This window comes from Eptesicus fuscus, chromosome 2, assembly GCF_027574615.1.
Source record: "Eptesicus fuscus isolate TK198812 chromosome 2, DD_ASM_mEF_20220401, whole genome shotgun sequence".
Taxonomy (NCBI): domain Eukaryota; kingdom Metazoa; phylum Chordata; class Mammalia; order Chiroptera; family Vespertilionidae; genus Eptesicus; species Eptesicus fuscus.
This window is the reverse complement of record NC_072474.1, coordinates 24,052,848-24,070,153: the sequence shown is the minus strand read 5'-3', so window position 1 is coordinate 24,070,153 and position 17,306 is coordinate 24,052,848. Positions and strand designations below refer to the sequence as shown.

The 17,306-nt window shown below is 44.5% G+C and overlaps 1 protein-coding gene across 1 annotated transcript in view; it reads left to right on the top strand.

Annotated features, from left to right (window-relative positions):
• The window catches only part of TMEM236 (transmembrane protein 236), a 43,062-nt gene extending 26,835 nt beyond the window's left edge, over positions 1 to 16,227 (top strand). The window contains exon 4 of the mRNA XM_008148880.3: positions 15,653 to 16,227. Within this exon, the coding sequence (XP_008147102.2) occupies positions 15,653 to 16,227 (575 nt within the window). The remainder of the gene's footprint in view (positions 1 to 15,652) is intronic.
• Positions 16,228 to 17,306: the final 1,079 nt, after the last annotated feature.

The following is a 17,306-nucleotide window of genomic DNA, read 5'->3' as shown; positions in this document are numbered from 1 at the left end:
ATGATGCTCAGCCAACTGAGCTACTCTGGCCAGGCATGTGGACATTTTAATGATGTTAATTATTCCTATCCAAGAACGCAGTCTATACTTTTACTTATTTGTATCATCTTCAGTTTCTTTATTCAGTGTCTTGAAATTTTCCGAATACAGATCTTTTACATCCTTGGTTAAATTTATTCTTAGGTATTTTTTTTAATGCAATTGTAAATATGATTGTTTTCTTACTTTCTCTTCCTGGTGGTTCATTATTGGTGAGTAAAAATGCAACTCGTTTCTGGATATTTATTTTATATCCTCCTACTTTATTGAATTTATTGACCAGTTCTACTGGCTTATTGGTGGAATCATTAGTGTTCTCTATATACAGCCTCTTGTCAAATACAAATAAGGACATTTTTACATCTTTCTTTCCATTTTGTATACCTTTAATTTTTTTCTTTTTGATTAATAACTGTGGCTAGAACTTCCAGTACTATGTTGAGAAAAGTGGTGAAAGTGGCCATCTCTGTCTTGCTCCTGATCTTACGGGAAATACTTGTAGTTTTTGCCTATTGAGTACAAGGTTGGCTGTGGGTTTGTCATATAAAGCTTTTATTATGTTGAGGTATGTTCACTCTATTCTTACTTTGCTGAGAGTTTTTTTTTTTTTAATAATAAACGGGTGCTGGATTTTATAAAATGCTTTTCTGTATCTGTTGATATGATCATGTGTTTTTATCCTTCCTTTTGTTCCTGTTTTGTGTCACATTTATTGATTTGTGGTTATTATACCAACCTTGTACTCCAGAATAAATCCCACTTGGTCATGGTATATGATATTTTTAATGTATTGCTGGATCCAGTTTGCTAATATTTTGTTGAAGATCTTAGCCATCTATGTTCATTAGGGATATTGTCCTATAATTTTCTTTCTTTGTGGTAACCTGATTTGGTTTTGGAATAATGCTGGTCTTGAAAAATGAGTTTGAGAGTCTTCCCTCTTTTTGAATTTTTTGAAATAGTTTAAGAAGGATATTTGTTTATAAAAAAATACTTCATATTTAAATATTTAATGAAGAGGTTGGATTCTCTGTAGGGTAGGAACTCATTAATTTACAGGCAACTAATAAATTAGACATGATCATCAGTATATTTATTTATTTGATCTGGCAAAGCTTTTAGATCCCTGTTTTTATTGTATTTCTGTCCATTTCTCCTGATAATTTCTATAAAAAGCACTTAATAGAGTGCTTTAACAATATTAAAGCCACCCTAGCCGGTTTGGCTCAGTGGATAGAGTGTTGGCCCATGGACTGAAGGGTCCCGGGTTTGATTCCAGGTCAAGGGAACGTACCTTGGTTGCAGGCAACCAATCAATGTTTCTCTCTCTGTGTCTTTCCCTTTCACTCTCTCTAAAAAAATCTATCCTTAGGTAAGGATTAACAACAACAAAAAATATATATCAATGCCAATCATAGTCACAACAGATGAATTGAATTAGAATCTCTGGTGATGGGACTTGGACATATGTAGATTTTAAAAAGAAAACTTCATTGAGTTCTGCCATATCTCACATTAAGATCTGGCTGGTGGTTGAATGTCATGAATCAGGAGGTCATGGTTCCATTCCTGGTCAGGGCACATGCCCCGGTTGCAGTCTCAGTCCTCAGTAGGAGTCATGCAGGAGGCAGGTGATTGGATGATTCTCTCTCATCATTGATATTTCTATCTCTCTCTTCCTCTCCCTTCCTCATTGAAATAAATAAATTAATAAAATTTTTTAAGAGAGCAGTTGTTCTCACTTTGGACTGCAGATGATAATCACCTAAAGGGCTTTCAATTCTTTTTATTTCTAGATGGCACCCCAGATAATTAAATCATGATTTGGGGAAGTGTGTGAGAACCAGGCACTAGGTGATTCCTGCTTGTCCAGTGTGATTGGAGTGGATGAGTAGAAAGAAACAGGGGTGATTTACACCTGATAATCCCCCAGTATCTTCGTGAAATAGAAGACAGGTTATCTGCTGAAAACAATGGTGATGCATGAACAGGAGAGAATCTGCAATAGGATGGGCAAGGTTTGGAATAACTGCTGTGGGGAAGGGAAACAGAGTAGGTCAGGGTCAGTGAGATGCATAGATGAACACTGATTAGGGTACAGAGGAGGGTGGAAAGCAGGATTTTGTCCTGGGTCCAATCACGATTATGTGATTTTTCTTCAATGATACTCAGAAATCTGGGCATTGACTGTAGGACTGATCTTAGTTGGGAGTTTTCAGAACAGGGATAGAAGAAAGAAAAGGATTTATTTCTGAGTTATTTTATCTTGTTATTGATTTACCAAAACATAATTTCTTAAATGAATGGCAATGATGATTTTTATTGAATGTCTAAGCTATTTCCAGTGAATCACCCACCACCTGTTAAAATATATGCAAGAGGCTCTTACCCACAAGGTACCCACCAGAATCACCAGAGGAGTTTTTTCTATTTTTAAAAAAATTATTTATATTTTTTATTGATTTCAGAGAAGAAGGGAGAGGGAGAGAGAGATAGAAACATTAATGATGAGAGAGAATCATTAATCGGCTGCCTCCTGCATGCCCCCTACTGGGGATCAAGCCAGGAATCTGGGCATGTGCCCTTGACCAGAATTGGACCTGGGACCCTTCAGTCCATAGGCCGACACTCTATCCACTGAGCCAAACTGTCTAGGGCCAGAGGGGTCTTTTCAAAACCCATTGGCAGAGCTCTGCCTACTGATCAACAGCACATCAGGAGACAGCTGTTGGACCTCAGCATAGATGATTGACATTCCTAGATGAGCAATTTCTGGCTCAAAGAATGTGCAAGGTTTCAAGGCCTGGCATCTGTAACTTTTTAAAAGTTCCACAAGTGTACATCTACACAATGGACTACTTCGCTGCGGTAAAAAAGAAAGAACTCTTACCATTTGCAACAGCATGGATGGAACTAGAGAGCATTATGCTAAGCGAAATAAGCCAGTCAGAGAAAGATAAATACCACATGATCTTGCTCATTTGTGGAATATAATGAACAACATAAACTGATGAACAAAAACAGATCTAGAGACAGAGAAGCATCGATCAGACCGTCAAACCTCAGAGGGAAGGTAGGGGAGGGTGAGGGTAAGGGGGAGAAATCAACAAAGAAAAAAAATCCTCTCTAATAAAATGGTAATATGCAAAATAACCATCACTCTGCTACATAAGCCATGCCCACCAGCCAAGCCACGCCCACCAGCCAATCAGGGTGAGTATGCAAATTAACCCCATCCAAGATGGCTACAGCCACAGAGAGCAAGGTTTCCTAGGTAACAGAGCAAGCCAAGCTTTCCATAGCCGTTGCAGGCCTAAGCCTCCACTCAAGCTACAAAGTTTCAATTATAGAAGGTAAACAAATTCAAACAAATGGCGGCAGAATGGAGCTTGAGAGAGCAGGCCAGGGTTGCCAGCGGCAACAGGGGAAGCAAAGCTTTCCACACACCCTGGCAGGGCCCACCCGCTTAAGGCTACAAAGTTTCAATTGTAGAAGATGAATTAACTGCCACAGAAATGGCTGCCACCTCGGAGGGAGGCCCAGGCTTGGCTCTGCTCCAGGCTACAAAGTTACAATTGTAGAAGGAAAATAGATTCCAGATACCAGGGCCTCCGCTTGGGTCGCCAGGGGGTGTGGCCGGCCTGCAAACCACCACAGGCCCCTCGCTCAGGCTGCCCCACACCCCAAGGGAACTCCCACCCTGATCCGGGACACCCTTCAGGGCAAACCAGCTGGCCCCCACCCCTGTACCAGGCCTCTATCCTATCTAATAAAAGAGTAATATGCAGATTGATCATCACTGCAACACACAATATAGCTGCCCCCATGTGGTCAAAGATCCTGTCCCCATGTGGACCCAAGATGGCCACCACAAGATGGCCAGCAGGAGAGGGCAGTTGGGAGGCACCCGGCCTGCAAGGGAGGGCAGTTGAGAGGGACCAGGCCTGCAAGGGAGGGCAGTTGGAGGTGATCAAACCTGCAGGAGAGGGCAGTTTGGGGTGACCAGGCTGGCAGAGGAGGGAAGTTGGGGGCAAACAGGCTGCCAGGGGAGCAGTTAAGCATCAATCAGGCTGGCAGCGGAGTGGTTAAGGGGTGATCAGGCTGGCAGGCAGAAGCGGTTAGGGCCAATCAGGAAGGCAGGCAGGCAAGCAGTTGGGAGCCAGCAGTCCTGGATTGTGATAGGGATGTGTGACTGCCTGTTTAGGCCTAATCCCACCAGGATCGGGCCTAAATGGGCAGTCGGACATCCCTCCAGGAGTCCAAGATTGGAGAGGGTACAGGCTGGGCTGAGGGACAACCCCCTGCCGTGCACGAATTTCGTGCACCGGGCTTCTAGTTAAAAAATAAATTAAAAGTTCCACAAGCAATTCTGATGTCCACCCTGAGTGAGAGCCCTTGATTATAGGAAGTAGGAGGAACTGAGATGAAGAGCAAGTTAAAAGCTGAGAGAACACATCTAGATTTTTAAAGGAACCTGCTTTCCAGATTTCCTTGAAATGGAACTCATCACACCTCAAAATAGAATGTGAGAGATTCCACAGACGGTAAAAGAAGAAAAAAAAAAGGGGGTGCTGATTTTCTCTGGAGAAAATGAATAGCATTTTGAGTTCCCCTTTGCTGCTTTTTAAGAAAAAGCTTATTATACAATATGAGCCCAGTGTGTGAGCTGGGTTTCAATAACGTGTTTTGCAATTTGTTTAGAGAGCACGTATGAGGAACACTGTGTCCAGGGCCCTGCCAAGGAGGGGGAGTATTTCCTTTCATACCCTCCCTTAGCTATTCAGAAGAGGGAAGTTTCAGGAACCTGTATCAGTTCTGGGATTTTTACCCCCTTCTCAGGAATAAGCAGCCACTTCCCAGAATGGAGTGATACAAGGAAGGGTTTCTGATTTACGCATTTCAGTGAAATACAGCTGTCAGGATAGGTCAGTGCGGATTGGGCCAGAAACTATATTGCAATGATCCCAAAAGACCTAGAACACCCAGGGTTCTCAAATCAGGAACCAGGGCTTCCTCTGATTAAGGCAACTGTACATGATTTTTAACAACTTGGCATTTGGGAAAAAAAAACTGAACAATGTTAGTATACAGGGTCAGATTCTTGAGAGCTGCACAATAAATATTTAAGGGAGACTGGTAGAAACAGGGAAACATGAATGTGGAATGCGTACTTTATAACATCCAGCCGTGTTCTCTGTATCATTACTCACCTAGAAAAGTTCATGGCCCCAGTTTGAAATTAAAAGCACAGTTCATTGATTCTCAGAATCTAGAATTCCTTGTCTAGGATGGAAGCGAGTGAACCCGGATGGCCTGCGCAAGGTGCACGCCCTCGGTCTCTTTGCCTACGCGCTGCGTGGGTTAATAGTGGGGTCCTATGTAGAGGAACACCGTTCTGCTCAGACGCTGCTCCCACGTGCTGTTTTAGGACCCCAAGCCCCTCTCCCTCTGGGTGTGGCGGGGTTCTCAAAGGCTGCTTCCTATGAACTCATCCGGGCTGTCTCCTCGGAATCACACTCTGGCACTTGGGTCCCCTGACTGCCGCCTCCTGACGCTGCCCGTGTCTGGGAAGCCTTTGCGATGCCTGGGACCACGGCTGCTGCTGTGGGTGTCATCTCCCGTTGATGTCAGCCCGAGTCCTGCTGGGCTGTGCGAGCGCCACACCACGCAGGCGTGCTCTCCTGGGCCCAAAGCCATGTGACGTCTGAGCTCGGCAGGTCCCCAGGCTGCCCTGCCAGGAGCTCCTCACATCCTCCAGGGCTCCTTAACCGAATCGGTCCTACCGGCTTCTTTATTTTATTTTTTTAAAAATATATTTTTATTAAAAAAAATATATATATATACACATATATACATATATATATATATATTTAATAATATATATATATTGATTTTCAGAGAGGAAGGGAGAGGGAGAGAGAGAGAGAGAAACATCAATGATGAGAGAGAATCATTGATCGGCTGCCTCCTGCGCGCCCCTCACTGGGGATCGAGCCAGCAACCCAGGCGTGTGCCCTTGACCGGAATCGAACAGGGGACCCTTCAGTCCACAGGCCGATGCTCCCACCACTGAGCAAAACCAGCCAGGGCTTCTCCAGGCTTCTTTAAAGGGCTCTGCCTAGGACCCAGGCCAGAGGCCGTCTGAGTGGTAGTCCTTCCTGTTGGCTTGTGGGGTGAGGGTGGGGGCATGGCTGTTGCCATTTGGCCTGGTGTTATGCTTTATTATTTTATCAGATTCATTGAAAAATAACATTGTGTAAGTTTAATGTTATAATGACAATGTGATGCTATGCGACACTTCTATATTGTGAAATGATTACCACAGTAGGGTCAGTTAACATCTCCAGCACCTCACATAATTACCATGTCTTTTTTTTGTGTGTGTGTGTGTGTGTGTGTGCTGAGGATATTTCAGATCTCTTAGCAAGTTTCAAGTGTATAACACGGTTTTCTTAACTATAGTCACCATGTTGTACCTTAGGTCTTCAAAACTTATTCAGCTTATAACAGGACGTTTGTACCCTTTGATCAACATCTCCCCATTTCTCCCACCCCCAGTCCCTGCTAACCACCACTCTACTCTGTTTCTAAGAGTTCAGCATTCCTAGAGGGAAGATTGGTCTTTCTTTCTTTCTTTTGAGGGCACAGTGGTTAGACATTTCATACACCTACAGCTGGTTCTTATGCTTTAGCTTACTTGCTTTAGTGCGGATTCCCCAACCCCCCAGGATGCCCATGGCTCCCTCCTGCCAATAGACTGCAGAGCAGGCATTTCCCCATCTTTTATTCAGCAAATCTTCATACAGAATCTGTCCCACACCAGGCGCTCTGTTAGGTGCTGCAGGTACCAGGGCGAGCGAGACCGGCTCACGGTCTAGTGGGCGAGCAGTACATCAACGCACACACTGACACGTCTCACGAGGCTGAGGGGAGTGCAGTGAAGGCAGCGGATCGCTCATTCCCGTGCGTCTGTCTTTGCTGCCCAGGTTGGGTTCAGGCTTTGGTCTGTATCTAAGCCAAGCATGTCACACTCAAAGGCTAACACGGGCCAAATAAACAAAATGAAAGCTTCAATTTTCATAGAAATGTAGGTTTATTGCTGAATACAAAGGGCTGAAATAAATAACCGTTAACATAAAATAATAGAACATTTTAATAAAAGTTAATATTTTTTCTTGAACATTAACTTACCACACACTGAATAACTGCACAAATTAATAAGCGTAATGCAAATAAACCTATTTTTCTTGTTCTCCAAAAGTGAAATATTTCCTGTTGCGCACACTAAACAAGTCAGTCCAAGCCTAAGGATGTGGCAATCAGCTGCTAACATATTCGCTGCTAGTATTAGTGGAGAGAAATGGAGCGCCTGCGCGTAAGGTGCGTAAGGGAAATGAATGCAACACGATTATAGTAATCAGTCATTAGCGAACGTTGTAGTTCGTTAGGGGTAACCAGGCCGGCAGAGGAGGGAAGTTGGGGGCAAACAGGCTGGCAGCAGAGTGGTTAGGGGGTGATCAGGCTGACAGGCAGAAGCGGTTAGGGGCAATCAGGAAGGCAGGCAGGCAAGCAGTTGGGAGCCAGCAGTCCTGGATTGTGAGAGGGATGTCCGACTGCCATTTAGGCCTAAATGGGCAGTCGGTCATACCTTGAGGGGTCCCAGATTGGAGAGGGTACAGGCTGGGCTGAGGGACAACCCCCCTCTGTGCACGAATTTTGTGCACTGGGCCTCTAGTTATGTATAACAGGATATTGTAAAAATTAAGTTACAAAATTTTTATTAAAATGTTTCTTACATACCGTTATATTGGCTGGGCAGCAAAAATATTTGCTGTGGGCTGCGTGCAGCCCATGGGCTGTGAGTTTGACATGCCTGATCTAAGCACTTAACTTGCAGAGGCATTACAAACCATTTCAAAGTCTAGAGTTATTTATATTTGGAAATATATGCTTTTCAACATTTGACATAACTGTTTATGTTTCATCTAAATATACTCAATATCATACTATATATATATATAAATACATATTGTATTTCAAATTAATGATTATTATCTCAATTAGCATAATTAACACAATGATAAATTATGGTATCTATTGTAACAAATTAATATGAATATATGAAAATAATTTTTTCTATTTATAGATTGTAAATCAAATCACATTCTCTAGTCTAAACACATATTAACTAAGGAGAATGTCAGAATATCCCACATGAAAAACTGAAGATCAAAAATTCTAGATTAGAAAATTTTCTCAGACAATCTTCATAAATGGAATATTTCAAAATCTACAGCACTATCAGTTTTTAGCAATTCTTGTCCCTGGTTAGATGAGCCTACAATTTCACATTGTCTAGACTCCAGAAATGGTATGTTTATTCATTGTCAGATTGATGCAAGTGCCTGACAGGGAACTGAAAGTGGGTCTTAGGGCTTGTGAATTTACTGGATAACAATGTAATGCCTTCCTTAAAGTTGCCACAACTCTATGTATGCCCATGGGCTCTCCAGGACGGATGATGGGTTGAATATTTGTCTTGAATTCATCATTACTATTATTTACTAGATGCCCAGTGCACGACATTTGTGCACTGGGTGGGGGCGTCCCTCAGCCTGGCCTGCACCCTCTTGCAGTCTGGGACCCCTCTGGGGATGTCCGGCTGTCAGCTTAGGGGCCTGTGGGAGTGGGCCTAAGTCGGCAGGCAGACATCCCCCGAGGGGTCCTTAGCGCTGCTGTGGAGGCGGGAGAGGCTCTCACCACCACTGCTGAGCTCGCCAGCCAGAAGTCAGGCTTGCTGCTCCTTAGCGCTGCCTCAGAGGCGAGAAAGGCTCCTGCCACCGTGCCAGCCGTGAGCCTGGCTTCTGGCTGAGCTGCACTCCCATGGGAGCACACTGACCACCAGGGGGCAGCTCCTGCATTGAACGTCTGCCCCCTGGTGGTCAGTGTGCATCATAGCAACCAGTCGTTCTGCCATTCAGTCAATTTGCATATTAGGGTTTATTATATAGGACTAGAGTCCTGGTGCACGAATTCGTGCAGGGGGTGGGGGGTGTCCCTCAGCCCAGCCTACACCCTCTCCAATCTGGGACCCCTCGAGGGATGTCCGACTTCCCATTTAGGCTCGATCTTGCAGTCGGACATCCCTCTCACAATCCAGGACTGCTGACTCCCAACTGCTTGCCTGCCTGCCTTCCTGATTGCCCCTAACTGCTTCAGCCTGCCAGCCTGATCACCCCCTAACCACTCCCCTGCCAGCCTGTTTGATGCCTAACTGCTCCCCTGCCAGCCTGTTTGCCCCTAACTGCCCTCCCCTGCCAGCTTGGTCACCCCTAACTGCCCTCCCTTGCAGGCCTGGTCCCCCTCAACTGCTCTCCCCTGCAGGCCTGGGTCCCCACAACTGCCCTTCCCTGCAGGCCCGGTCACCCCCAACTTCCCTCCTCTGCCGGCCTGGTCACCCCTAACTGCCCTCCCCTGCAGGCTTGATTGCCCCCAACTGCCCTCTCTTGCAGGCCTGGTCCCTCCCAACTGCCCTCCCCTGCTGGCCTGATCACCCCCAACTGCCCTCGCTTGTAGGCCTAGTCCCTTCCAACTGCCCTCTCCTGCTGGCCATCTTGTATCCACATGGGGGCAGCCATCTTGTGTGTTGGAGTGATGGTCAATCTGTATATTACTCTTTTATTAGATAGGATAGAGGCCTGGTACATGGGTGGGGGGCCAGCTGGTTTGCCCTGAAGGGTGTCCTGGATCAGGGTGGGGGTTCCCTTGGGGAGTGGGGCAGCCTGGGCGAGGGGCCTGTGGTGGTTTGCAAGCTGGCCATGCCCCCCGGCGACCCAAGTGGAGGCCCTGGTATCTGGGATTTATTTATCTTCTGTAATTGAAACTTTGTAGCCTTGAGTGGAGCCAAGCCTTCTGGTAGCTCCATGCTGCAGCCATTTTTGTTGGGATTTATTTATCTCCTATAATTGAAACTTTGTAGCCTTAAGCAGAGGCTAAGGCAGGCCAGGGCAGGTGGAAAGCTTGGCTTCCTCCATCTCCAGGAGCAACTCTAGCCTCCTGCTCTCTCCAGTTCTGTGGCTGCCGCCATTTTTGTTGGGATTTATTTATCTTCTATCATTGAAACTTTGTAGCCTGAAGTGGAGGCCTGGCCTGGCCAGAGCAGGTGGAAAACTTGGCTTTCTCCATCTCCAGGGGCAACTCAAGCTTCCTGCTCTCTCCAGCTCCATGGCTGCCATCATTTTTGTTGGGATTTATTTATCTTCTATCATTGAAACTTTGTAGCATTGAGTGGAGGCCTGGGCCGGCAAGGGCAGGCGGAAAGCTTGGCTTCCTCCATTGCCAGGGAAACCCAAGCCTCCCTCCTGCTCTGTGTGGCCACAGCCATCTTGGTTGGGTTTATTTGCATATTAGCTCCTGATTGGCTTGTGGGCATGGCTTGTGGGCGTGGCTTGTGGGTGTAGCTGAGGTATGGTCTATTTGCATATTACTCTTTTATTAGATAGGATTATTTACTAGAGGCCCAGTGCATAGATTTGTGCACCAGTGGGGTCCCTCAGCCTGGACTGCAGGGATTGGGACAAACCGGCTCTCTGACATCCCCTGAGGGGTCCTGGATTGTGAGAGGGCACAGGCCAGGCCAAGGGGCACCATCGGTGCACTATCAGGGGAGGGACTGTGGGAGGGCTCCAGGGTGTGTCTGGTCCGTCTCGCCTAGTCCTGACGGGCCAATTGGGGCTGTCTAGTCCAGTCCTGATCAGAGCTGACTGGGGCCTGCTAGCCTGGGAGGGACCGCGGGATGGCCCGTCATGCTCCGTCCCGATCAGCCGGACCCCAGCAGCAAGCTATCCTACCGGTTGGAGCGTCTACCTCCTGGTGGTCAGTGTGCATCATAGTGACTGGTTGAACGGTCGAATGGTTGGACACTTGGTGAACACTTGCCTCTAATTTTGGACACAAGCAGCAGTGTTTGGTCAATACTGAAACAACTGTCTCTCTAGACAGAAAGAAAGCCCTGATTTGTAGAATTTTCCCCTTTTTCTGGTGTGAGTCCTCTCAGCATGGCCAATTTCAAGCTAAACAGGTGCTGCCACTTGACACAGACCATGGAATTGGAAAGAGATGCACACATTAGGCTCTTGGTAGCTGGTGCGAGCTGTCTCTGCCTGCACAGGGTGTATCTGTGGGATAGCACTTTTCTTTGTGATGTGAACAGACAAATATGAGAATTAAACTCATGGCCTTGGTTAGGCTCTATAGTCGGACACTATTTCTCAAACTTTTTGTTTTCTCGGATATATGAGATACTGGGTAACAGTGTAGCTATAACCAAAGTTCAACAAACTGTAATTACTCTTGCTATTTATCGCATTCTTATATTTTCTATTCTGTTCTAATTTATTTAGAACTGTATATTGTTTAGCGATTGCCACTTGTTAGTTATTTAACATACACATGGCTGTTTCTCTGTCAGGCACTATTTTAAATGCTTTCCAAATGTTGACTGTTTTCTTCATCATGACCACCCCGAGAGGTAGGTGCTGGGTTCTACAGGTATTAATTACTTGGCATTCATGTTTCTTGTTTTACAGACCTCAGATATGCTGCCAAAGGGAACAGGCTATACATAGTGCAGCGATTTTAATCAATGGATAGTGTCAAAATAACAATGCTTATAATTTGTCCTGGTGTCTATTTTAATTTATTACATTTTCTCTTATTCTCTAAGAGTATTGTGACTAAAAGTACTTTGGGTCTTTAATGTTTTAAAAAATTTTAATAAGACTGTTATTTTTCTACTTTTCTAGATTTTTTCCCTAGAAGGTCATGTCTAAATCATTAGCATTTAACTTTCTCTGGAACATTTTCCTCTCAGGAAAAAAAAAATGGATTTGGGGCAGTCTTAATAAAAACTTGCCAGAATTTTTTTGAGTAATTCTGTAATTTGATCTTCTAGTTGTTATAAACTGAGTAACAATTTCTTATCAGCTCCCTCGGCAGCCTCAGGAGCCTCTTTACTGACGTCACCATGACTTCCCTGGCTCCTCTGACTTCTGTTCTCCTCATCTTCAGTGGCTCTCCATGGAGCTTAGAATAAAGTACAAACACTTTATCGTAGCCTGTAAGGATCTACAAAATCTGACTCAGCCACAGCCAGTGTGGTCTAGTAGCTAAATGTTTGAGGTTCACAGTCTGGTCTCTCTCCTTGCCAGTTGTGTGACCTTGAAAACAATTGTTCATCTCTCCGTGCCTCAGTTTACTGATCTTTAAGATGGGAAAACATAGTATCTACATCATAGAGTTTTCATAAAGATTAAGAGAATTAATGCATAGAAAGGGCTTAGGACAGTGTTGGTCTATAGAAAACTTAAATATTAGCTGCCCTGTGCTGCTCCAGCCCCTCTCCAAACTCTCATTCAATCATTCTATGGGAAAGATTTTACATAAGCTCTTCCTACTACCTGAAAAGTTCCTTTCTCCATTCTTCACCTATTTCATTCCTACTTATTCTCACGTCTCTGCTTGACTGTCACTTCTCAGGTGAGCCTTCTGACACCCTGCCTAATTCAGACCCGATGTGATAGTGTCTCATCACAGAACTGACCTTCCTTTTAAAGTCCTGCCACAATTTATTCTGAGTTTATTGACGTGATCACAGGAGACAGAGTGGTGGAGGCAGGGCTGTTTCCACATTGCTTGCTGCATCATTATCAATGCCCAGCCTACGCTCGGGACAGCTCTCTGCAATCTGCCTGCTCACATCAGGTGCGAGCCTAAATACCGCCTTTTTAGTATCAGCTTCATTTCTGCCTTGATTGTAGGCACTTTTCCTTGTGATTCTTCTCTTTTTATTTAAATAACTTTTATTCGTGTGTGTGTTAATCCTCACCTGAGGATATTTCTTTCCATTGATTTTTAGAGAGAGTGGAAGGGAGGGGGAGAGACTGAGAGAGAAACAGTTATGTGAGAGAGACACATGATTGGTTGCCTCCTGCACTCCTGCACATGCCCCGACTGGGGCCAGGGATCAAGCTTGCAACCGAGGTATGTGCCCTTGACTGGAATTGAACCCGAGACCCTTCAGTCTGCAGGCTGACGCTCTAACCACTGAGCAAAACTAGCTAGGGCTCCTTTTTTATTTTTACAAAAGGAATACATACTCACTCTAGAAAATTCCTCACTACTTACTTGTTATGTTGTGCTTGTGTTTTCCCTGTAAGACATCTAAAACTTCTAGGAAACAAGTTAGAGAGAAATATATCATTCTAAAGAAATAATAGAGTAAAATAGGTATGAGTTTCCTACTTAAAGATTTATCTTTTGTATCAAAATTGCATTTCCTTAATTATTTAGCTTGCACAGTGAAGGCAAAAAGTTGTTTTGGCAACTGGCATCTGATGTGGGGAACTATACAGAATGGCTGCTATTTTTAGTTTTTATTGGGCAATGTGAACCTCTAAGGGAGCGAGTAGATCTCTTTCTTCATGCTGATATCTTCTATGGATTTTGCACAAAGCAACATTGCTTTACCCAACAGAACACTAACAACTAACAATAATAACACTGTAAGTGGAAATTAAAAAAAAAAAGAAATTCAGAGGGAAACTAATCATGGAGCCAAGGGGAATAGTATTAAATACATGAAAGTTTACATTGCCTGCGGATAAATTTGCTGGTCCATTCTAACAACCAAATGCTTTCTTGATTTGTTCAACTTTATCATAGCCTCTGTGAGGTCAGGAAAGCTTTCCAGCTAATAAGTCTAGTGCTTCTCACTTGGAAAGAGGACAGCAGAGTCCCTGTAACCCCAAACCTAAACTGGCCTCTATTGAGCTGTGGAGAGACAGGAAGCTCCAGGCTCAGATTTCACCAAATATACGTGGATCGGGGCTTTAGCATTTCATTAAAAATTAACTCTGGCTAAGAATTCATTGTACATCCAACAGCTCACATCTACAGATATTAAGATTCTTATGACTGTTTAAAAGTGTTAATGTGTCACTTCTTAGATTGCCACTTCCTGGTGTTGAAACAATGCTGAATTGGCAATCATCTTCCAAAGCCCAAATTATACACAGTGTTCTACATGTTGAAAAAGGAATTGGATTTTCCTCAAACAACTTTATCTTCTAAGAGAGGTGAAGGAGAGTTCTCTAGGACATGACATACCCTAAGAAACATCTTTTATATTGATATACATATTTTTTTTTTGTAAAATGAGAGCTTTATGCCAGTGGGCATCTGCATTTAAAAAAGGATGATTTTATGAACATTAAAATAATAATAATAATCCTATATAATAAAACCCTAATATACAAATCCACCAAATGGCGGAATGATCGGTCGCTATGACATGCACTGACCACCAGGGGGCAGATGCTCAATGCAGAAGCTGCCCCCTAGTGGTCAGTGCACTCGCACAAGGGGAGTGCCACTCACAGCTGGTGAGTACAGCAGTGGTGGCGGGAGCCTCTCCCACCTCTGCTGCAGGCGAGCGGTAAGGAGCGAGGGGTCCCGGACTGTGAGAGCCCCGGACTGTGAGAGTGATGTCTGACTGATGGCTTAGGCCTGGTGGTCAGGCTTAAGCCAGCAGGCAGACATCCCCTGAAGGGTCCCAGACTGCAAGAGGGCGCAGGCCGGGCTGAGGGACCCCTCCCCCTCCTGTCTCATGCACAAATTTCATGCACCGGGCCTCTAGTCTTAATATATAAAAACCCTGGGTCCGTCACAACCAGAGGCTTGACCAACTGGAAGTCAGTCCTGCAGTCAGTGCTGGGTTGCCTTGGCGACCCAGCACTGACTGCTACAGCAGCAGGCATGGTGACCCAGCACTAACTGCTAACGGGGCTGCAAATCAGGCCCAGAGAGAGGCCTGAAGAGAGAAGCAGGGTCTGATCCATAGCCTCTGTGGCAGCTGTTGATCAGCACTTGCCTCTCACTTTCTCTCCGGGCCGGGCCAGCAGCCGTGCCTCCATTTCTCTCCAGGCCTCCACCGGGGCTGCTGATTAGCCCTGCCTTACTCATCAGGCCCCATTGATAGGCCCAGAGACGCTGACTGGCATAGAAACCGACCAATCAGAACCAAATCTGGGTCAACTGTGAAGAGCCAATGGGCAGAGAAGTGAGCTTTGACACTGACTGGCATAGAATCCGACCAATCAGAACCAAATGGCCAGCAGAGGAGGGCAATTGGGGGCAAGATCAGACCTGCAGGGAGGGCACTTAAGGGCAAGATCAGGCTGGCAGGGAAGGGCATTTGGGGGCGATCAGTCTGGCAGGGGAGGGCAGTTGGGTGTGATCAGGTCAGCAGGGACAGTTAGGTGTTAATCAGGCCGGCAGGGGAGCGGTAAGGAGGTAATCAGGCTGGTAGGCAGAAGTGGTTAGGGGCAATCAGGCAGGCAGGCACCAAGCAGTTAGGAGCCAGCAGTCCCAGATTGTGAGAGGGATGTCCGACTGCCGGTTTAGGCCTGATCCCGATCGGGCCTAAACCGGCAGTCAGACATCCCCCGAGGGGTCCCTGATTGGAGAGGGTGCAGGCTGGGCTGAGGACACCCCCCCACCAGTGCACAAACTTCATGCACCAGGCCTCTAGTAAGTAACATAAAACATGTTGCAGGTAATGAAGATACGCACATCCATGCCACCACTTTGCAACGCATAAAAACTGTGACAGATCAAGAGAGGCAAAATGAAGGAAACCCTGCACCTCCCCAGCCAGCCCCAAGGACCACAGCATCAGCAGCCACAACACGGAGCCCTGTCCCTGCGCAGGCTGGACCCGAGGAACCCGCCTTCCAGTCCGGAGTCCTGAGAGCCATGTCCCAGCGGGACGCTCGAGCGGAGATTTTCCTGTGGAGCTTTCTGTTGTGGTCTGACACCATTGAAATGGTGCGTGTGGCCGGCCACCACGCTGTGTACAAGTCAGCCTGGGTCTACCCAGTCTATCTGTTCAGTTTCATTTCTCTCCTTCGAATTATATTCACTCCCCAGAACCCTCTTCTGAATTCCCTGGGCATCCTGCTCCAGGATTTACCCTTTATTTTTGTCAGACTTAGCTTAATCATTGACCTGGGAACTGTCACACCCGTATTGGGCCTTTGTAAAAATGTGCTGGTGACTCTCTCTTATGTTTACTTCAATTACTTAACTAAATTCAGGGTTTTCTCCTCCTTTGAATTGTCTTCATTTTAAAAAGAAAATGTAATATAGTTAAACCTCTTTATTATGTATGTGTACACATTTGTAATCTTATTCTTTTCTGGGGTATATGTTTTTGCACTACATAAAAAAATGAAACTAGATTGTAGAAAATAAGCTATTTTTTAAAATGGCACTATCAGGTTTTTTTAATGTGTATAAATGGTGCTAAATTTAAGTAAATTTATGTCCTTATAAGTTGACTCCCCTGCATCTCTAGAAAATAGTAGTTAATTTTAGTTTTGTATACTGCACCTTTCTTAAAACACTCTTCAATAAAGCCTATAAAACAAATGAGAACATGTTTCCCCACTAAGTTCAAGAGTGAGATTTTTCTTATTTAATTAAATTAATCATATCATATTAAATATCATTATAGGAATTAAATAAGTAAAATTAATTTCTAGAAAATGAACCTGGAGTTATTGAATAACTTTTAGATTATACTTTTTAAAAATCTGGATTGTAGTTTTAAGGTCTCCTTCAAATATGGAATCATGTTCTTCATCCCACTTTGGTAAGTGAATTTTATGTAATTAATTGATTTCAGCAGAAAAAGCAATTCTGTTTAACAGATATTTGACTCAGTTTAAGGCTTAGGTTTTTCATTAGTACTGAAGTACTAACATAAAGATTGTTTAATATAGCAAAATCAAGGTACATCAGCAATACCTAGATGGAATTTTATAATAGGAAATCATAAATTTGAGATGTAGATATCAAAGCAAAAGAATATTTTGTGAAATTTGATACCATCATAAAAATAATCACACACAAGCCCTGTTTAAAATTGGAAGTTCAACTTACAAATGCACTAGTTAGTGTCTTATGTAGTTATTATATAAAATGCATAACTTGATGTTAATGATTAGATACATAATTATGCAATTTGCCTTCACTATGTTGGGACACTCTTGAATATTCATAGTAGGGGCTCTTCATTTTATATGAATTTTCAGATGCTAGAAGGATCTGTCAGAGTCTCATGTGTGCAGAATGTTTTACAGAGCCAGTCTCTTCAATGATCTGCAGGAACAAATAGCTTAAAAGTGTATAACTGAACTTGCCTGCCT